General features: G+C 40.2%; 1 protein-coding gene across 2 annotated transcripts in view; it reads right to left on the minus strand.

Annotated features, from left to right (window-relative positions):
- The window catches only part of LOC102384413 (contactin-6), a 123,441-nt gene that overhangs the window by 8,686 nt on the left and 91,498 nt on the right, over window positions 1–23,257 (minus strand). Inside the window, exons 10-18 of one of the 2 annotated variants that reach the window (XM_014517458.2) lie at window positions 16,512–16,687; window positions 16,252–16,254; window positions 16,061–16,178; window positions 14,973–15,131; window positions 14,737–14,886; window positions 11,561–11,631; window positions 7,452–7,686; window positions 6,673–6,788; window positions 4,473–4,659 (exon numbers count right to left, since the gene is read on the minus strand). In XM_014517458.2, coding sequence (XP_014372944.1) covers window positions 4,473–4,659; window positions 6,673–6,788; window positions 7,452–7,686; window positions 11,561–11,631; window positions 14,737–14,886; window positions 14,973–15,131; window positions 16,061–16,178; window positions 16,252–16,254; window positions 16,512–16,687 — 1,215 coding nt within the window. The remainder of the gene's footprint in view (window positions 1–4,472; window positions 4,660–6,672; window positions 6,789–7,451; window positions 7,687–11,560; window positions 11,632–14,736; window positions 14,887–14,972; window positions 15,132–16,060; window positions 16,179–16,251; window positions 16,255–16,511; window positions 16,688–23,257) is intronic. The other variant, XM_025197979.1, reaches the window with a different exon arrangement.

A 23,257-nucleotide genomic window follows, 5' to 3' on the forward strand; every position in this document is an offset into this window, starting at 1 on the left:
GTCTCCTGTGTGGTTTGCGCCCCTCCGCCAAGCCTCTTTAACCCCTGCTCCCATTGTGTGTGTGTGTGTGTGTGTGGGTGAAAGGGAACCAATTTGGCATTGTGTCACCATCTCCCCTGTTCAATAAAACCACTGTCATTTGCAACCCCAAGTTGGGTCATGTTTTACTGAATCCCAGTCCCTTCCCTATCTTAAATTCCAGCCTCCTTCTCTCTCTCTCTCTCTCTCTCTCTCAGCTCCAGTTCCCACCCTCTCTGCTAGTTTGCCAATCTCATCCCAATTCCATCTCCCCTTTTCTGCCACCTCTCAGCCTCTCCTTGCTTTCCTGCTGCCCTCCTGCCTGCTGCTTTTCCTGTGATTTTCTGCTGTCCATCTCTCTGTTTTCAGGTTTCCCCCGCACCTTCTGGAATTCCTCCCCCACCCGCCCTGCAGCTTCCCAGCTCCTATTACCTGTCCTGTAGTTTGCTCCAGCAGCTGGAGCCTTGCTCCAGCTTCCAGCACCTACTGCCGCTCCCTGCACCTTCTCTAGCTGCCCCAGAGCCATCCTCTTGCTCTCCACACCCAGAGCCCCTCTTTAACACCCACACTTTCCCTTAGACCCATTTTTCCCTCTCCCTACCTACCTTTTCAGCTCCCCCATAGCTCTGGCTCCAGTCCCAGATTCTGTGCCAACATGCTTCCCTGTTCTGCAGGCTTTGGGCATTGTCTTTTAATCAATTAAGATCAATTAACCTAAAGTTACCCCCGAGCCTCCGTTCTTCAGCCCAGGCACCTGTAGTCTACTGGTTCTAATCCCGGTCCTGGTAACTTTAACTCCTTGTACTTCTACTTTCTTACCTTAACTTTTCCCCAGGTATCCCAAGAACACCAAGCACATGCATACATACACATCACAACACCCCACTTATGAACTCACCTATGTGTATGTGTAAGTGGGTGGTATGTGTGTGAATTAGTGAATACACACACATATATATAGATAGATATATATATATATATATATAGATATTGTGTGTGTGTGTGTGTGTGTGGTATATGAATTAGTAATCCATGTATGTGTATTAGATATGCAGGTGTTGGTAACTGGTAACTAATTCTGTCTAAATTTGGTGTCTGTAGCATGTATGGTCTTAAACTGGTGATAGGTGTGCATGAACCTAGACTGGTTATTTTGAACGTGTGTGTATCTGAGTTGCTAGTGTAAGTGTGTGTATATGTATGTATGTATATGTGTGTATGTGTATATATGTGTGTGTGTGTGTGTGTGTGTGTGTGTGTGTGTATAATGGCATTGTGTGCATGATATACGAATTAGTGATTGGTGTCTAACTTTTGGGGTGTATAGTGTATGTGCTTGAAATGGTGATAAGTATGCATGTGCCTAGGCTGGTTTGGATGTGTATGTGCCTGAGCTGGTAGTGTGTGTGTGTATGCACCTAATTGATTTGTGTGTGTTTTGTATATGTGCAATTGTGTCTCACCCTCCTGTCTAATAGCACAATATTGAGATCCTGAGAGTTGGCCTGACCCCCCAGGGCAACAATTCATAACCAAATGCTATAGATATTAGGCGTTCCTCTAGTTAAATTGGAACAGTCTGCTGCTCTAGATTACTTGACTTCAAAGGTGAAATTAGCCCCTTGTCTACAAAGCTTGGTAGAACAGAAAGATAGCTTGTAGTTACGTTTCCTATTGCCTCACCTCCTTGCAAGTGGACAGCTTGGCTAGATCTAAACACTTGACCATCGAAGTTAAAATAATTAGTGTATTTTATTAAAATAAATTAAGCAAACAGACAAAGACCCACACCAATCTTTTAGATTTTAAAGATTCAATTACCTTGAGCTAGGATGAACTCAAGATAACTGAGTGTATTCTAGTAGGCCACTGAGTACTCTATTAGGCAGATCTTACTCTGATGCATCTTCCTAGTGTGATGATAATCAAAGAAAAATGGAAAAGCAGTTAACTAAAATGTCTTCTAGATTGATCACAAGCATGCTGATGCTATAAGGAATAGAGGTGGGTGGGCATGGTGCATTAGTATAGAGAATTTGTTTAGACGGCTGTGATTGATTGAACAGTAACACATGCCTAAACTTATTGTAGCTAATTGTAAATAAAAGGGATAATAATAGTAAACATAACCTAGCTACAGAGCCCTTCAAACTGTGGGAAACCAGCTCTAGACCATGGCAAAAACCCGTATCTACCACACAGTACATAAACCCTATCGCTTTGTGGAACACATTAGCGTGCTTAGTTTATTTATTACTACTACTACTTTTAACTTGTCACTTACAAAGCACTAGATTTCTGAGGGTCTTAGTATTTTTCAAGTATTAATTAATGAGGTTTTGCAATGTCCCTTTGAGTGTTATGATTACACGGCTAAAATACAAACAAATTACTGCTCTAAGGAATAAGAAATAGACTGCCCTTTTTATTTATGGTAAGTACTGCCTAGGTAAGCCTTTGCCTAGGTGACCAATCACACAGCTTGAATGTCAGCTCACAAATAGCGAATTCATTAAAGTGACAGGCAGCGCGCGGTTCACAAGCAATCCATAGGCTGAACACTTGCCCACAAAAAATAATCGTTTTGAATTCTGCATATATTTGCTTATAGCACAATCTCATCACAGATAATTTGCAGCAGGAAAAAAATATTCAATTTACAGCATAAGTGGATACAATTGTTTTTAGACCTACTTCTGGTGAATTGTTTGAGGAGGAGGGCAAACTGTTTTGGTGACCGAAAACAACAAAAAACAGGGGGGCTAGGATATGAATTTTTGCTCTCCCACAAAACCAGTGAAATGCTCTCATCCCATTTCTTAATATTAAAGGGTGTAGATCAATGAAGTAAAAATGTGAGGGAGGAATAAAGAAATAGGGGCTTTGACAACTGGCTTCATTGAGGATGAATGATGTTAACTGTAATCTGAGAATGGATGAGTGGGTCTGTTTGGTCTTCTCCTATATCCTAACGGTGAGATTTTCAGTTGGTGTAATGAAATGGCCAGCTCCCATAGCATTTCAAGATTGTTCAGACACCTGACTTTCTCAGGCAATGGAGTAAAGGCTTGAGAATATCAAGAGCTTTTCATAGGAGCTATAACAATAGAGTAAGGACTCCACTTCAGTTCTATTTTTTCTAAGATTTCTTGGAGAAAAAAAGAGAGAAATCTCTATAATATTGTCTTGATGAGAAGTGTGTAGTGTAGCAGTTGTGAGCAGTCAGAATAGATCAGAGGACTGCATATTAAATAATCATTTGGTGGAGCTTAGTTGCCAATATGTTTCGCTTCAAGGCTATTCCAACCTTCCAGATTCTCTGCCAGGTTTATGCCTGGAGTTATTTTTTCCCTTGCAAGTCAGAACCACTGAAATGACGTATTCCTTATGAAAATCGGTTCAAAACTATATAGAACTGCTACTAAACACTATTGCAGTATTTGGCTGTGTGGACCCATTACATGTGTATTTTTTTCCAATTTTGGAAATGACTTATGAAGAAAAATGCCTGATTTATACTGAATATCTTTGATACATATATTTTTCCACAGTGCCATTTAGTATCTGATGCCTATAGAGTTCCTAAGTATCTTGGAGGATGGGCTCCTAAGACAATTATCAGTTTTAGCCCCATGGGATAGTGTTCTTAGAAAAGTAGTGGAATGATTTGTAATTATTCTGTTACTATGGAAAATGTAAAGGATGGATGAGTACTCTACCTACACACATGAATCTATTAAATATATTTATCTTTAGTCATAAGATACATCAAAGAATCCCCCTGCCCCCCTCTGCCATCTAACTAGTAATATTTAGCAACTATATTCACAAAGCACAAGTTCCTGATTCCCAATATGGTAGCTTGCCATGTGGAAGTACCTTTTTTTTTCTTTATTGACTCTCCATCTCTTGAAATCTCATATGAAAATATGTAGTGACACAGCACATAATTGCTGTTCAAAAGTAAATGTTTATCAATAGTTGGAAGGAACTGAAATGCCAGAGCTATAGTGTATTCTAAGCTTGGGGATGCAGACAGAATAGAATAGTTAAAATAATCTTCAGAAGTTACCCCTGATGTGGATAAAAGTTTTGCCATAGAATGCAATAGGGCCAGGATGTCACTGGAGGAGTTGCCAGGAGTTATACATGTTGAATTGGCATTGCCATCTCAGATACCACAATGTAGAAAACAGTTGGTAAATGTTGACGTTTTAATGAGGGCAACCTGAATTCATAAAGCAAAAATAAAACCTGAACTCATAAAGTGGAGGGAACGAGAATCCCTAGTTTATTACTTTATTCCTAAATCCTTTGTTTAATTCCGTCAAACTAACTGGCACCCCATATTGATTGACTTCCCCAATTCACCAGTGATGCACTGTAGTGAGTTCAATATTAAGCTACAGCATTTTGGCGATCTTTCTATAGTTTGTGTGTATGAAATTACTTACGTGATTTCTTGGTAGTAATATTAACTGGGGTGCTGGATGGCCCTGTCCCAGCGGTGTTGTAAGCCCTTATGGTTGCAAAATATACTGTATTGGCCTTTAGTCCGGTGATGTTTTTTGCAGTTACATTCCCACTGACTCTGACTTTGCCAGCTGTGGTTTCCTTGGAATCATCTGTCCAGTATAAAACCTAAATATTAAGAGCAAAGAACAAGCAGTTCATTGTTTTCCACCAATTACAGACTTGATTGGAAAGGAGACAAGCCAACAACTAATGTTTCAAGGAAGACAGCATGTTTTGTAATTGAAACTGTCAGGAAATAAAATTAAGCATGAATATTTATAGTGAAGGAATAAAATTTCAGAGCCTGAATACGACTTAGGAAAGCAAATGAGAAATCCTTATCTTTAAAGTTGTCCAAAAGAAAAAACTGATAAGATGAGAAATTTTAAAAGCTTTTCTGGTTTTACAAGTTGAGTATGTTTGAAGAAAAGATGCAATGAGACATTTATGTCAACAATCAAGGAAGATTTTAATTATTATGTTTCTTAAATGTAGTCTTGATTCAATAGCAACTATTTACCTCCTTGGTCTCCTCTGACGGCTGTTTTTTTAGTAAGTTTTATATATTGTACATGCCTACTGCTTCCTTTTATATGCACACGCAGACTCATCTTTCAGTTTATTCAGAGCAGAGACAGAACAAATAATAAAAACTCAGCCTCCTCCCTCTCACCTGGAAACATTCCCTAATTCAATCTTGAAAGTGTCAGTTCATGGGACCAATTCTTCCTTCCTTTATGTCCCATGCGAGTCTATTGATGTCAATAGTGTAGCACTGGGGTATTAGTTGAAGGTAGCACATTAAATATGAGAAGCAGCCAACTGAGATTCAAACTAGAGAGAAATGTGCTGGATTTTTTCATTATGGGGATGGCAGTTCAATAGGACCTGGAATCAAAACCCTGGTGTATTTCATATAACCTACAAAACAGTCAGGGGATAAGTGGACACTGTTACAATTTCAAACATTTTTTTTGGTGGTCTAATATTAGGGCTGTGAGACGCTTCGGTCCCCAATTCAATTTGGTGGAGATTTGGCCTGATTCGGTGGCCAAATCTCTGAATTCAAATTGAATCAAGGATTGGAATTGGAACCCTTCGAATAGATTTGGAGAGATTTGGATAGAATCAGCGATTCAGACATAGACACAGCTTTAAATGTTTTTTCTACATACCTCAAGGTACCAGGCAGCTCGTCAACACTGCAATGGTGGGGCATATGGAGCGTCCCACAGGAGTGCAGGGGGCTCCCCAGCACACTCGGCAGCAGACCCGGAAGTGGACCGGAAGCACTTCCGGTCAAACTGGGGAGTGTGCAAGAGGGGCACCCCCCTACACACCCCAACTCAGCAACTGGTGATTCCTGGGTCTGTGGGATTACCCAAGGTCCCCCTGTGACTGATTGCTGAGCGGTTGTACTTCTGGTCCACTTCTGGGTTTGCCACTGACCAGATGGGGGGCGGAGGGGGGGGCACATTCCTGTGGGATGCTCCACTTGCCCCAGTCATAGTGTTCATGAGCTGCACCTGGTACCTTGAGATATGTAGAAAAAATATTTAAAGCTGTGTCTATGGCCAAATCACTGATTCTCTGAATCAGCATTGAATCTTCAGATCTGGATTTGGATGAATCAAATTGGGGACAGCGATCCAAATCAACAAATAGAATCATTGTCCCCAATTTGGGCTGAATTTGAACTGAGTATGGCCCATTTTGCACACCCCTACCTAATATTAAACTGTGTGCTTTGGCCCATCCACATTTCCCAGAATCTGGCTGTAGTTACTATAGTAATGTTTATTGTACAGGACTGGGTGCCTAGATTAGTTGTGTTTTTTAGAGTTAAATACTAGTTCTCTTGTAGTAGTCATCACAAACGAGTATGCCTGACTTCTGTTCACAAGGCTTGAATTTACCTTATGAAAAGGCTTATGCAGAACTGCAATAGTGGACCGTAAAGAGTTGCGATTTCATAAACTTGCTAATGAGAATCAATGGAAGATCATCACCTGTTAATGCACTGAAATGGAAGACAAACTAGAATGTGCATGCTCTGGAAAATGATACTGCAATGCAGTCTGAGATAACTATCTCTCCAAATAAATATATACATCTATGATTGATTTTTGTGTGCATCACCTCATAGCCAAGCACCCTTCCTGTATGTCTGTTCCAAGCAATGGAATTCCATGAGACTTCTATTTCAGAAGCCGAAATGCTTTGTGCAGAAGCTCCTGCTGGTGCTATTTGCGGCTCTGGGATCAAAAGAAAGAAAAGTCATCTTTATAATACATGGACAGGATACAGCATTTGATCAGAAAATGAATATATTAAAAGTGAAAGAAATATGAAACGGGGAAGTCAAGTTGTATAACCTGTGACTCAGGGTTTCTGATTTGAATTTCTAGCTCTGCCATATGCATCATATATGACTTTGGCCCAACATGATTTTCAAATGGGCTTGCCATCCACAACTTCAGCCAGATTTTCAGAAAAGCTCAACTTCCACCAAAGCACCAGAATGTGTGGCCAGATTTACAAACATTTGGTATTTCAGTGTTTTTGAACAGTATGTCATCTGTTGCCTCTTTGTCCTATGCTGAATCAACCCAGTGGAAGCTGCTTGATGCTGAGCACTTTTTTGCATATATGGCTGTAATTCAGATACCTAAATGAGACCTGAGTAATTCCGGAAATCTGGTCTTTCCTCTTAAGTCCCCATCTGAAAAATGCTTTGCTGTCTCAGCCCCTGCCTCAAAAGAAATTTGGGTGCTGTCTCAGCCCCTGCCTCAAAAGAAATTGATGTTTCTCACGCTACATATATAGTGTTTATCACAGCTGTGTTCTGATCATGGGTGGAGCCTACCAATGCTACTTTAAACACTAATCATAACAGTAATTCCAGAAAAAGCATTTACCATCTTCCCCTGAGTAGACAATAGATATGGAACTCAAGGTCCCTTCTCCTTCGTTGTTGTAGACACCCACTTTCACTTCAAAAGGGGAGAGAGGAATAATGCTTTCATTTCTGTAGATGTACTTGCATGCTTCTACCGAAGCCACTACTGCCTTTGTCCAGCTGGTTGAACCAAGTGGACGAAACATAATGATGTAACCAAAACCTTCTCCATTTTGTAGTTCTTCAGGAACTGACTACAATGATAAGGGAAATCAATCAATAAGCATTTACAAGTATACACTGTTTTAATTGAATCTTCATTCTATCAGTATATTTTAGTTGTATTGATTTGCTGGACTGTGCCTTAGAGAAGATAATAATGTTTGCTCCATCCGTCAATGTAATATTGAAATAAAAATCAAAATAATAAATCTATTGAGGCAATCAATTTAGAAACAAAAGAGTGGATCAGACCCATTAAGAGCATGCTCTTTCAAGCATGAAGTTTTTAAAATTAAAAGCATTTCACTCTGCTCAGATTGTATTTGGATTTTTCTCTCCCAGAGGGAGTGAAACACTAATTTTAGAAGATTTATAAAGAGAAAAGAATCTAGAAATGAGCAAATGTATATACATAAGTAGATGTCAATTGCATAATTGCATACTTATAAGCACACCACTTTATTTTAATTTTTTAGCATAAGCACAAATCTCAAGAGCACAAAAATGTCCTTCTTTAACTTTGTTTGGCATAGGCATGTTATTGCAAGTCTACATGGCAAAATTAATGCTTCTATTAATAAAATGTCCTGTCAAGATACGTATTAATGACTCTCACTGAGCAGGCACTTTCATTGGCACTGTATCCACTGCGCACGTTTTTCCTGAGATAAAAATACTTCCATGCTGGCTTCTCAATGCAAGAGAACATTTGTGTAATATTTTTAACATGGAAGTGAAGGGATCATTGCTACATGATGGACATTATGCAGGATGTGTTCCTTAGCTATATATCATGTATTGCAAATGCTCACATCAAACATACTCTGAAAAGCAGCCACGCAAAGTTCTAGACAAACAGGAGGTAGAGTCAGGGCTATGGGGAATGGCAACACCTTCAATGAGTCCTGACTTGTCGCTTCAAAGCTTTACACTGTGCAAAAACCACTGCAATGAGCAATATTGTAAAAAGATGAAGAAAAAACACAAGAGGATAGAAGTGTTTCTTGAGAACCATTTTTACCATATTCTCTTTAATTGACTGTAAGCATATAATAAGCAATTCATCAAACAATAATAGTGGTAGCACATATAAAAACACTTGTTAACCTTGAAATACTTTAAAAGTATATTCATCCTCAAAATTCACTGAAATACATTTTGCCTCTCTACTTCTTCCTTAGGATTGAGAGAGTTTGCTGTGAAGGATAATGGTGTGAGGGGGTTACCAGAGTTTAAGCCACTTTTTTTTAGTACATTTAATTTGTTTTTGAGGCTTCTGTGACCTTAGATTTAATCAGGTTGGTTAGTCAGTTCCTCACAGAAAGAAGACTTGTGTTCAGTGTTGTTAGCCTGGTATAATGAGCGTTTCCTATGGCTGTTCCTCAGGACAGATTATAGAATCCAACATGTTAGGTTTAAAATAAGGATAATTTGATGTGGGCATGTGTAGAGGTTCTCCCCTCTTCCCCCTCTCCCATAGCAAATAGCCAGAGGAAGGGAAAGCACAAACATTGAATGTTGTATTTGGGGGAAAAAATGAGAAAATGATTATTCATGTCACTTTGATATGTGGGGTGTTTTGCTACTTTAGATAAAATGCTCTGAAATATTTCTGGGAAACTATAAGACAGAGAGAGGTCTTCCTCCAGTTTAAACTCTTTGTCTGTGATTTCAGTTGGCTCACTACCGAGCACTAAAATATTGTAGTGACATTACCACTTGCTGTGGGCCTTGTTCCATGGAGAGAGGAAAATAATGACAGTGTCACATCTAAAGGTCTTGGAAATAAAGAGCTCCCATTATTTTCCTTGTTACTTTGGAAGAGAATTTGCTCTAAGAGTAGTGAATGAAGTGTCATGATTTGGTAACATAAGGTCATATATGGATAAAAAACCATCTTTGTTTTGGTTGTCAGTTATGGAAATTGCCCTTTTTAATTGGCCCTTCTTTGCTCCCTAATTGTAGTCTACTTATGGTCTCAAAGTTTCCTACTCTTTACCAACTAACATATTTAGGGAGGTAACTCCAGTTAATTCCACTGTGACATTTTTGATATTCTCAAAGTCAAATGCATGAGAAGAGGAAACCAAGTTTGCATGCAGTTAGGCAGGGAGGATTGTGGGTTCAAGAGCCTCTCAAATTCCATTGACTTCAGCAGTTGTTTTGCTCCTAAAAGAGAACGAAACATGTTTCATCTTGTAGCATTTAAGACAGACTCATACTCTGTCATGTCGCCCTACACTGTGGGTGTGTCTACATGAGACACTTTACTGTGCAGGAGACTAATCTACTGCACAGTAAAATGTCACCGTTTATACATATGGACCATTTGCTGTGCAGTAAATTAGTCTACTGTTCACTCAGCTACTACCTGTAAATACAGGTAATAAACTAACTGTGTAGTAGATACTGCACAGTAGCACATGAGTAGATGCTGACCAGGAGTAAATTTGTTCCCTGTCAGCCCCAATACCAGGAGGCCATGGGAGATGGGGAACTCCCTCAGGCCCAGTGCTGCTCAGCTCCTGGCTCCCCCCCAGGAGCTGGGAGCCAAGCAGTGCCAGGACAGGGTAGCCAAGCAGTGCTGGGATACAGAGCTCTCTGCTTCTCTATGTAGTCCTCAGCTGGGCATGGGGCTTATCCCCATGTGCACAGGGCTAGAAGAGCTCTGCAGTAGCAGCAGCTGTCTCCTGGCCCTGGACCCCTCCTGCTGCAGCCAGCAGAGCTCTCCTGGTCCCATGTGCATAAAGACCAGCCCCCGGGCTACCACCGAGGGGCTGCCTGGAGCTCCCCCTGGCTGCTACAGGGGGCCAGAGCAGGGTAGGAGCAGCTCTGTACTAAGCAGCTCCTGTTGGGAACAGATTTGCTTCCAACAGAGAGCACCTGTACATGTGCTCCCAGGTAAGGCTTACTAGGCAGTATTTTTACTGTGCAGTAAGCCTTTATAGTGTTAATAGCATGTGTAGAAGCGCCCAGTGTAGAGTACCTGCATGGCCTCTGCCCTGCAGTCTGGGTATTTATGATAGGTAGCCTCTTTTTCAAAAATTTAGATTTAGGTTGACATTTTCAAAGACAACTAACATATTTAGGTAGGCAACTCCAGTTAATTGTGATGTGACATTTTTTATATTCTCAACCACTTTTTTATATTCTCATAATGAAAGTCCCAAAAGGAAGGGGATAATATTTAAATGTTTAGCAGTGATTCCACAAAAAGTTACAGAGCTCCAACTCAGACTGAGCGTAATTGCCCGGGTCTCCCAGCCAAGCAATTTCCTCTTGATATCTGTCTTCTGGGTGTATGGTAGCAGCTTGTCTACTGAGTGGTATGGGAAGGGCTTGGAATAGGTTATATTAAGCTTAATTTCTGCACATTGAAATGACTTGCATTCACACAATGCAGTTCTTAGTATTATATTATGTCTACTCCTATTTGAGTGTTGGAGAATTAAAGTCCTCATCTCCTTTAACACATTATAGGGTATGTCTTGTCAGCATAATATTTCTTGAAAGAAAAGCATGTAAACAGAAGCGTGAAAAATGTTTAATGCAGAAAATGGCCTAGCAGATTTGTGTGTTATGCTGCCTTCTGTATAATGGAGATAAGAGAGTTATATAGTCTTCTAAACATTTTTATAATGTGTCTCTTACACTGTTTATTTTCATAAGTTAACAGTGACAAAGAAAACTTGTTCCATATCTTTCTTAAGATTTCTCTGCTAGACCTGAGGTGCAATGCTGACTCAGCTACAGTCAATGACAAAACCCAATTGATTTCAATAGGGCCGAGATTTCACCTCCCCGACCTTCCCCGTTGCCAACCTGTTTTTTTTTTCCCTTTTCCCCTTTCTACGTCCAACAAGTCATTTTGATTAATAGACTTTAATAAAAAAAAAAAAAAATTACCTCCCATGTGATGACAAGCTCGGAACGACTCCCTCCACCTCCACTCACATTTGTTGGTGGCACTACAGGAACTAACGAACAAAGGATATTTGTGGATTGTAGTTAACAAAATCTATTACCAAGTACATTGTCAATTGCTGTGTCACAATACACCTGCTCTTCATATATAGCTCTTCCATCTTTCAAAAGCTAATGCAGGGATATAATAGAAGACTTCAAATGAACTGAAATGATATTTATACTTTCCCAAGGTTCTGAGGCTGAGGACACAGATGTGTTTGATACATGAGTACCCTGGTTCAAAAAATTAATTAAAGAACCTAGTAACATCAAGTATCTGACATTATTATGCCTCATCAACTAATTGGCAAAATGATGTTCCATTCAGACTGTAGCTGCAACACTACTGATTTACTAATTATGCATTTGTGCAGTAAACATGTTGTTGGAGCAATATATTAATTTTTTAATTAACGATGTTCTTCTTTTTCTTAGGAAACTCAAAACTTAAAAGAAATTATTTTTTTTCCCCATCCCTGAAGAAAGGACCACAAGAGGCTAATTAATAACAGGCCTCATTTATCACTGTATTACTTTAGCTTTTTGCTACTGTGCCCAACTGGAGTAATTTTTTTTAATGGTAGTGATTTGTCCTTGGCTTCAGTCAAGCCTGGTGAATGCAAGCAAAGACATTTCGAAGACCTCCTCACTCAGAAAAGATTTCAACTTGCATCTCCACTGGGGATGAACTGGAGCCTGGGGCCCTCTCCCCTCCAGGGCAGCATCGTTTTTCACCCACTTCTGGAAGAACTTTTGGTCCACTTCCAGGTCCACCACCAAGTGCGCAGGGGACTCCCCGCATTCCTGTGGGACTCCCTGTGCTCCTGTGGGACGCTCTATATTCCCCACCATCTCAGCATTCATGAGCCACACCTGGTACCTCCAGGTATGTAGAAAAACATATCAAGCTGTGTCTATGGCTGAATCGCTGATCTCTGAATCAGAATTGAATGTTCAGATTCAGCCAAATCGAATCGGGACAGTAATCCAAATCCTTGAATCGAATCACTGTCCCCCAAATCAGGTCAAATCTGAATTGAATATTGCCTGTTCTGCACACCCCTAATAAGTACCCTAACCACTAGGCTCCTAGGCTGAAAGATGAGAAGGCTTCCACTTCAGTTTTGCCTCTGGCAGTCGTATATAAGAGTCACTTAAGCACTTGAGGGTGAATAGGATTGGACTTTTTGTGTGAGATGCAATGCAATACTCTATGCCTCAGTAGGATTAATTGTCAAGGAAGGTATTATTAAATCAAGAAGCATATATATACAGTGTTATGGTTTATATTGTTAATCAAATGTAAGACCACATGCTAGCTACAGATTTGAGTCCAATTCTAATTCCAATTTGAGGCTTTATCCTCTCAACAAGTTTAAAAAATAAGACACAATCTCCTTCTCTCCCAACACTAAGTTCTGTAGCTCAGTTTTAACCTCAAAACCCCTGCCTTTTACTTAACTTCTCAGTGTAATGGTGCCAGACCATTTAATTGTTTAATTTTGGAGAATTCAGTCTCTCTTTTTTTTTTTTTTAAAATCAAGGACAGTCATGAATGTATAACAGTGTCAAGTCAGTTTTTTCTTTCCAGATAACTTACTACAAATGGTTAAATGGTGTTACTTGTATATCCAGTGTCATTATGTGTATCAGAGTTAAGGAGTTTAAGATGGGGGAAAAGGGGATTAAACTGAAAGGATAAACAAAGAAAATGATTTTCCAGCCAGGCTCACTAACATTCCACTGTTCCATGAACCAGTTGATGCTCAATTAGCACATGTGTTAAATGAGTTCAGTATTTACTACATTTGCATGGAGAAAAAATGTATACTACTGCTCAGCAGAGCCTCAACTGGGTCATAGTTGAGAAACAGATGAAAATTTACGGTTGAGTGCATCAACGGAGGCTCAATTAATTCTCAGCTCCATGTTAATGAAATGAGCAGTGGCTCATTTGCATCCACAAATCTACTAATGCTCAATCGGATTTTAGCTGGCAAAATAGCTATTATAACAGGGAAATTCATTTTACCCTTTCATGGCTAGTCTTTTGCAGGTCCTGCTATGTTGTCACAGATAGCTTTGAATTCTGTTATGGAATGAATGTGAGGCTGTGCCTACTGTATCTGGCAGCATGAAGGTTTCCCCAGCCCATGCATAGAGTAGCTGGAATGGTTTACAGCAGTGAAGAAGGTAAGCCATGAGGACATGGCCCAAAGCCCACTGGAATTGATGAGACACTTTCACAGATTATAGCATGATCTATTTTGATTTCACTGCCACTATTGTGAGGTCAGTCTTGAAACACATCCTGCCAAGCTTCTGAGCATGACCAGTGAATTTGGTACAGAAGAGAGAGGGCAAATTTCCCCATATTCATTCCTGTTTTCTAAATATGTTTCAAAGGTAAGAGACTTAGATTAGCAGAGCACTCAGAAGGATAAAGCAAAGTGAGTTAGGGATTCAAATATATGTTATTGAACAGGCATCCAAATGTAGGAATACAAAGAGCACATGGTGTCCTAGGGTGAATCAGGCTTCCAAGGGAAACATGTGATGACTATAGCTAATGGCCTGATGCAACGGCCACTAAAATCAATAGAAACAAGCCTATTAGATTTTGGATTAGACCCTATATTATTTTTCCAGCTAACCCCCAATACTGGTTGAGCTGTTGGCAAAACTTCAGTAAAACATATACTACAGTTAGGGTTTTAGTCATGGAGATGGAACCCTTTCTGTACAAGCCAGTGAGCAAGATGTATGCTCACCCTCACAACAGGCAGAAAACAGGATCTGTGATTGGATGTCAACATTACCAGAATTTACAGCTTGTTTTTGTGCCAAATTTAGCCCAGATATAAGAAGGTATATCCCCAAATGAGACCACAGGAGTTTCATGAGGACTGAATGAGTACATTATGTTTTGAAAAGAGCTTACACAAAATGCTTGTCGGAGCTAGCATCTCAAAGCTTTGATCCAAAGCTCACTAGATAAACCTTTGTTGGCATTAATAGCCTTAAACGGTTCTGTAGCCCAATGCCATTTCTTCAAATAGAACACATTGGTGATTCAGAGGTTTCTGAAAGCATTGATACAAACCAGGAACACTTACTTGATGCTTTAGTTCTTAATAGCTCAGATGGTCTGCTGGGCTCTCCAATCCCAATAATATTGCCAGCAACCACACGGAATTCATATTCAACCCAAGGATTTAAACCGATCACTGTTGCTCTGTAGGTCCTGCCATTCAGAACTTCAGGAACTACACACCAAAAAGACGCATAAATGAAAATGCTCCATTGAAGCAAACAATGCAAGAAAATGAGGCAGAAATTTCAAACTGCTTACCTGTTGAAACTGCTTGCCATCCAACCGAGAAAGGAGTCCTTGTCTGAATACTGTAGATCTGGATTGGACTGTTATTATCTGCTCCTGGTTTCCAGCATAGCAGAGCAGTAGTGCTAGAAATATGTTCAACTCTAACATCTTCTGGTGGACCTGGAGGGCCTTATAGGAATATATCTTTTAAGATAACTGCAACATAAGAGAGTAACTAATTGTTGGTTAGATTGCGCAACCCTTACTCAATGAAGTCAACAGGACTATTCATGGCAGCGCTCACCAGCATGGGTTAGGGTTGTACAATCTAGCTGTTAAGGTTTCATGTCTTTATTACTTGTTTCAAATATATATACACACACACACATGTGCACACACATACATGCATGTGCACTCTCTTTCTCTCTCCCCCCCCCCCGTTATTTATTTCAACACTGTTAACATGAAGGATGAAAAATCTCTTGAAAGTGTTTTGCTATGATGCTATATGTTGGGCCCTGCATTCCTTGAATATCCAAAATTTCTGCTGATGTTCAGGAGAAACTGAGACGTGTGAATATGCAAGGTAATGTGCAGTTCATCTTACTGGTTTTTTTTAACTTCCTAATTACATTACTGCTTTTAGTCAGCAAGAAAACTGGTTGAATCTGAATATGTAATTCTAAGAAGAGTAGAAAGGAGGGACTTCATCAGCCTGACTTTTTGTACCAACCTGCAGAATAACTTTTGATTGTCAGGGTAGCAGGATTCACCAGACAGAAGGACATGTTTACCTTTTTGAGACTGCACCATTCTCAAGGATGGCACATCCTGTGATGTGAACTGGGTTGCTCCAGAAGAAAACGTGCCCTCTTATGGGAATTCTTCCCAATACTCCCATTTGGAAGGGGTCAATGCATATGTCATTCACTTTGCCAAAACCTCAAGCATAATTTGATCCAAACAGAAAATAAGTGCAGGAAATGGCTGCATTGTATTGTGTTGTTATACAAGAGATCCACAGACCTGTAGTATCAGCAACTCAACTGCTGATGTTATGTATTTTCAATTCCTCTAGAAGTAATAATAAATCAGAGCGCTATACTTAATAGACTTACCTCTTACAATTATATCTGCTGTTGCAGATTGGCTGTCTATAGTTGTTTGCACTGTGCACATATATTTTCCAGAATGATTCAGTTGAATATTTCTTATCATCAAATCCCCAACAGATTCCTGGAGATAAAAGGAAAAGAAAGATAAAATTAATCATTCAGAACATGTTTTCCATACTGGACATTTTTATAACTTGCTAAATATCAATAAAAAATGCAGCTTTTAAATTAAAATATTCATTGCCATCATCAGTTTCTTTCATTTGGACATTTTTATTATGGCTTCACAAATAACTCAAGCGTCTTTATGAAATATAAGAAAGCAAAATAAATGGATGCAGCTTTCCGAAAGGGACAGTGATTTGCCATGCATACCAAAACCAGGGGAAGAATTATGAAAGATATTCATGTCACTTAAAGACTGATTAAATGCTAAACAGTTTGAAGAACTTACTCCCCCAATTCTTTCAAAATGATGCACTCCTCTTTTGAAGTCTATAACATCTCCATTAAATGACCACGCAAACACAACCTCGATAGAGGGGTCATGAGATACTTGGCATGGTAAGACAATGCTTTCTCCAACTGTGACATCCATACTAGAAGGTGGAACAGTAATTGCAGTCCTCTCTGTTGAGAAAAATCATTCTTTATTTTAAAAAGAAAAACGCTTTTTATAAATGTAGCATAATGAGTTTTCACTATATTCCTTATTAAAGAAAAGTATATTTCACATTTTGTTGATTTCATTTCCTTGTTGATCATTTATAGTCTATTGTTTTTAGCAGATGGAATACAATGGGTACTACATATGACCTACTAAGCTAAATGATGTCACATTCAACATGCTAAATGATTCATCTATAGTGTACTGATTTGTAAAATCCATAGTCATTTTATCCGACTTAAATTCAAATAAAACCAAATTCCCTGTTGAGGCTGCCAAAAATATGCAGAGAATGGGGAGAGACATGATAGTGCAGACTTTGAAAGTCCTTTCTACCAAAAACTGCAACACTGACAGCAAAAGCAATAGCGGCTGTCTCCCTTTCCTTCTAAAACAGAGATTTCTTGGCCTTTTAAAGTGTGGCAACACCAGTGGTAGTTTCCACATAGAGTCACTTACATTACAATATTCAGACACCGAAAGGATGACTTGAAAGACCAAGATTTTTTTTTGTGTAATTTTTTTACCCCATACAGTGATAAATAGAGAAGCAGCTTCAATTATGGAAATAGTAGTTTGTGGAAGGGAAAATAAACTGGTTTAAATGGTTTTACTATTGCAGCCAAGATTGGCAGGTAGATTAGAGATAAGAGCCATTTTATTGTCACTGTTGTTAGCAATTCCCTTGAATAAAGACTTTGTGCATGGAAGTATTATAAAACAGTGAGTATTCAGATGCATGTGAATAAATTGGGCACAGAATCCATTCAAAAATATTAATATGTTCTGAAAATTTGTGGAAAGAGAAGGAAGGACATTTTCAGGACCTGTATTCAGTCAACATATTACAAAACTTAAATTCACAAAATGCATTGGCAAAGCTTTTGAAAAAAATCCACCCTAAATCTCTCCTGTACATTTAAACCCATCACTTTTTGTCCCTTCATTTGTGAACACAAGGAACAATTGATCACCATCCTCTTTATTTACAAGCCTTTTTGAATCTGAAGACTGCTATTAAATCACCCCTTTGAGTTCTTTTCTCTAGACTCATAATCCCAGTTCTTCCAGTCTTTCCGTATATGTCATGTTTTTCAGGACTCTAATTATTTTCATTGCTTTCCTCTGAGCTCCTTCCAGGTTGTACACATTTTGTTGATAGGTGAAACCCAAAGAACACTACTTCAGGTTGGTCCTCACCATCCTGAATAGAGAAAAAAACATCTTCCCATGACTTGTACATGTTCTTGACTGTTGACTCACATTCGGCTTGCTATTCACTATTGACTCCTAAGTCTTTTCTCCTGTTATGTATTTGCACAGACCTTATTTTATCAGGGCTTTGACTTCAAGGGAGTCAGTTATGTTGGCAAGGGTGACTAAATTGTTTCTTATTAATTGCCTGCTTAGAACAAACTTTTTTGAGACTATAAGAGTGATTCCTGAAACTAAGTGCTATGTAGGTTGAAACATGAAGTGCAGTCTTGCAGATCAAGTGACTTAGAATCATAGAAAATTGGGGTTGGAAGGGACCTCAGGAAATCATCCAGGCCAGCCCCCTGATCAAAGCAGGATCATCCCCAATTATATCATCCCAGCCAAAGTTTTCTCTACCTGTGTCTTAAAAACCTCTAAGGATGGAGATTCCACAATCTCTCTGGGTAACCTGCTCCAGTGTTTTACTACCTTTCTAATGAGAAAGTTTCTCTTAATATCTAACCTAAACTTCCCTTGCTGCAACTTGAGACCGTTGCTACTTGTTCTGTCATCTGCCACTACTGGAAACAGCCCAGCTCCATCCTCTTTGGAACCACCCTGCAGGGAGTTGAAGGCAGCTATTAAATCCCCCATCAGTCTTCTCTTCTCCAGACTAAATAGGCCCAGTTCCCTTAGCCTCTCTTCATAAGCTATATGCTCCAGCCCCCTAACCCTTTTTGTTGCCCTCTGCTGGACTCTCTCCAATTTGCCTACATCCTTTCTATAGCGGGGGACCCAAAACTGGGTGCAGTACTCCAGATGTGGCCCCACCAGTGCCGAATAGTGGTCTCTATCCGCTGGCAATGCTCCTTCCAATGCAGCCCAGGATGCCAGTACCCTTCTTGGAACTTGCTGGCTCATATTCAGCTTATTCTCCACTGTAACCCTCAGGTCTTTTTCCGCGAAACTGCTACTTAGCCAGTCAGTCCCCAGCCTGTACCAGTGCATGGGATTGTTTTGTCCTAAGTGCAGGACTTTGTACTTCTCCTCATTGAGCCTTATGAGATTTCTTTCGGTTCAAACCTCCAATTTATCTACATCTCTGAATCCAAACCCTACCTTTCAACATATCTACTATGCCCCCCAGTTTTGTGTCATCTGCAAACCTGCAGAGGGTGTACTCCATCACACCATCCAGATTGTTCATGAAGATATTCTTCACCAGGTGTGAGTTACAAGTGATGGAGCTAATACAACAGTGGTCAAGTGACACTGAGGTGGAATATTGCATTTTCTCCTATTTCTCTTGAACAAAAACTGTGTCTTTTTTAGCTACAGTGGTTCCACCTCAGACATTAAGTGACATTCTCAAGGAAGATAAATAAGGATCCCTTCCTGTTTGTATTGTTAAAACAGATTAGACGGTACCATTACCTTTTTCTTGCAGAAGTCCTTTAACAAATACACAGTCTAAGGAAAGTTATAGGAATATTGAAGGAACTTCTATTACTAAGGCAAAGAAACCTCCTTGGTTTCTATTGCCTGAGGTCTTTTTTGCTTTTTAAGAGCTCTTCATTCATCTGGACAATTTAACCCTTTTGTGAGATTTGCACAAATCTGAAGGGATAATTCAATATCATGGATGCTTTCTCTTCTTAGAGTACAGAGGTCTTTCCTTTTCAAGTAGTGAGAAGAGTAGGTACAATGCATTTTAGATGGAGTCAGGGGCTGAATGCTCAGTTGACAAAACTACACTGGCCGCGTCTACATGAGACACTTAATGCAGAGTAGTGCATCACAGCACAAACAGTGCTAATACGCTATTGTGCAGTATTATTAGGCTACTGCATAGTAACATTACTAAAAAAAGGCATTCGCCAGCACTATTGTGCAGTAATTCTGGTTCCTGCATGTTTAGTCAGTACTTTATTAAGCAAGTACTAAATTAAATGTGCAGTAACTAGTGCACGTTAAATAATGTGTAGACATGCCCACGTTGACAGAGAATTTGGCTCTACAAATCTTGAATTGTGAAGTTCCATTATGAATTGCATGCAACTTTTATAGTGTCATGTAGGACTTGCAGGGCATCCAACAAAAGTTTCTTTTCTTGTTCCTTTGTTTTCTACCCTCTATATTTCTCATATATTTTCATAATATTTGAGGAGCAGAAAATATTTCAGGGGATAAATGCAATTATTTCCAATAATTCTGTATGTCAGAAGAAAGGATAAAAAACCCCAACACGCTGTGTGGGGGATGGGGTGTAAATCACTTAGCAAAAAAGTTTCTCACGGTATCACTTTTTTCCTATATCACCTGAATTCTGTCACTAGCAAACCCTTGGAGACCCTTTGTCCATGAGCTGCCTTCCTGACTTGGTCTAACATGCTTCCCCTCCTTAAAGAAAATCTTTCTGATAAAGCCTATTGTCACAAACCACAGGGCACCCCTGGAGCCCCAAGGTGCTCCCTACCGTCCCGCTGTTTGTCCCAAGGAACAGGCCAAGGTTTGCCCTGAGATAACTCCTTATCCCTGGCCTCAGGTCCACTACCCTTTTACTAGACTTCATAGCCACAGCAGGAACATTTGTCAGCTGTAGATAGCCTCCCCATAAGGGGTGAGAGAAATTTTAGGACTTCCTTTCCATAGAATGGGTAGCCTGGAATATAGAGGTCACTCTTTACCACAGGCAATCATCAAGGAAACAAATTAAAAAAAAAAAGTATTATTTCAGGGAAAATAATTATACAAGAAAAATTCACCATAAATTTTGAGACAGAACAGAAAAACGTACAAAGTGATTTACCCTCTCACCTGACAACCCCCTGATCCTTCAGGGAGACCTGCCAATATTTTCAGAAATCAACCTTTCTGCTAATCCAGTGTGCTCTGACTGCTGGGGCCTGGACTCCTCCAAAGCCTGAGAAAATCCAGTGACCATAGCCACTTCACAGATAGACCTTAAAATATCTCCAAGCCCCCCCCCCCCCCCAATCCCTGCCTCCCTAGCATCCTTCCTCTAGACATTTCTTTCCTTTCAGGAGCAGCTGGCAGTCCTCTGACTAATGGGCTTTTTCACCCAGATGTTTGGGTACTGTACAAAGATTTTTTGCATTATAAGCAAATAATAACTTGAGTGCCCATCCTACCAGTGGCCCCTTCTGTCTGCAACTGGAAGTGGTAATTTGCCTTTGCAAAATATCACTAGCCATCGTGTTATTAGGCAGTTATGCCTACTTTTTTCCTTGTGTATGCATGGCTCAGGTCCTCTGATTAAGCCATGACCAAAATTGTAAAGATATATACAGACAGCATAACATAATCTATACGATGGTAAGTGACATAAATAGATACAGCATAGCATCTGCTTTTCGATAAGACCAAACTTGCCATATCATATACAACAAACAGAAGAACATTTGCCTGACGCTCCATGAACCCACCAAGATTTGGTGAGGTTTATGATACCTATAAATCTCTACGGTGAAATGTTAAATAAAACCAACCTGGCCCAAGCCAGCCAAGAAACAACACCTTCCCCAGCACTAGTAAGAAACGCATCGAGTATCAAGCCTCGGTTACTTCGTATTTTTGTGACGTGCTTTCTCCCTTTGCTTTCTTTGTTCCTTTCTGAAGCTCTGCAGGACAGATGTCTTCAAAGTTGTTTGCACATTTTGGCATCATGAGATAAATTATATCTGTCTGTTCAAAGCTATGCAAATAGAAGAGAGAACATGAAACACTTTACCCCATTGCAGCTTTGTCCAAGGCCTGGAAACAATTGCAGTCCCTTGAATTTAAGCGAATTGGGGTTGGATTCCTGCCAATGTGCTAGGGCCCGATTCAAAGTTCTTTGAAATCTATGGGACAACTCTCACGACTTCCTTGTATTGTGGTTCAAGCACTAGATATCAGAGGTGGGTGAGCTGGCCTCTTCCCTCTCCCCTTTGAGGTATTAAGTGCCAGTGGGGAGACAGTGGACCCTGTGTGTCTTTGAGCACAGAGACTGCAATTATAGCTGAATGACATGCCGGATACACAACAGAGGTTTGGTATTGCATGAAAGATTAAGTTGGGATATAGGATAAATTAATCAAAAACACCTCCCAAAAAAATCAACAAAAAATAACTCAGGTTAGCACTGTTTTAATCTAGCCAGGCTGTACTCTGCTTCATCAGAGCCAGCAGGAAGTTTGGCACTTACATCCTACCAGAAGTGTGGGAATTCCTGTGTTGTTGTAACTGTATACTGCATACTAAAACCACTGTCTACTTAACAACTTTGTACCACTGCAATTACCATGAGCAAAGTCTTGTTTCTCTTCTCTCCACAGCATCACTTTGCAACTTCTTAACCTCCTTTACCCCATGACTAACTGCATGTTTTTTATATCAGCATAAACTATATGTCCTGTAGCTACCACATGTGGGGTCCTATGTTCTCTTCCATCTCTACAAAGGCACGTAAATAAGTATAAATGATAACATTTACTAATAAACTTTAAAACTTAAATCCATTCTTGCTATACAATGTAGAAGTCCTCTGACAGGCCAGAACTTCCCTGTGCTAGGTGCTCTGCAAACACAGGGAGAAAAAAAAAGGATGTTTCCTGTGTGCAAAAGCTTATAATTAAAATATAAGACACCAGAATTCTCTGCTTGATTTATGCAGGGAGAAGAAGTTCTACGTACACTGCACATTTACATCCAGTCACTGGACAGACAGAAACATGTCATCAGGCCTCAAGTAAGATTTGAATGCAATAAAGATGATAACTAAGCCTGTGTGAAGTGGCTAGTATTCACTTCAGATTCAGCCGATTCGGGGGCAGTGATTTGATTCCGTGATTCGAATCATTTCCCTGAATCTATTCAGCTGAATCTGATTCAGAGATTTGGCTCCTGCTGAATCTCCGAATCAGCCAGGCCAGGCCCATCCCCCACCTGCTCTCCCAGCCTGGCAATGGCTACCCCAGTGAGCCCTGACTCAACGGGTGCTGCTGGGCAGGGGAGCAATCTCTGCTGCCCACCCATGGCTCCCCTGCCCACCGTGGCTCTGGCCCTTTAAGAAAAAAATGAGAAAACCCCCCGGACTCACTATTTCTGCTGGTGGGGGTCAATCCCTGCTGCCCCTGCACTGCCCCACACCACATGGGAGGCTCTGCACCCATGGGGGCACTAGGGAAGCATGGGGGAAGGGTTGGGGGCTAATGGCAGCATGGGGCAGTGTGGGGCAGCCCCCCATGCAGCATGGGGAAGTGGGGGGCAGCGGGAATCACCCCCCTGCCTGGCAGCACCCATTGCGTCAGGGCTTTTTTTCCCCAAACAACCGG

The sequence above is a fragment of the Alligator sinensis genome, unplaced genomic scaffold (assembly GCF_000455745.1).
Source record: "Alligator sinensis unplaced genomic scaffold, ASM45574v1 scaffold121_1, whole genome shotgun sequence".
NCBI classification, from domain to species: Eukaryota; Metazoa; Chordata; order Crocodylia; family Alligatoridae; genus Alligator; species Alligator sinensis.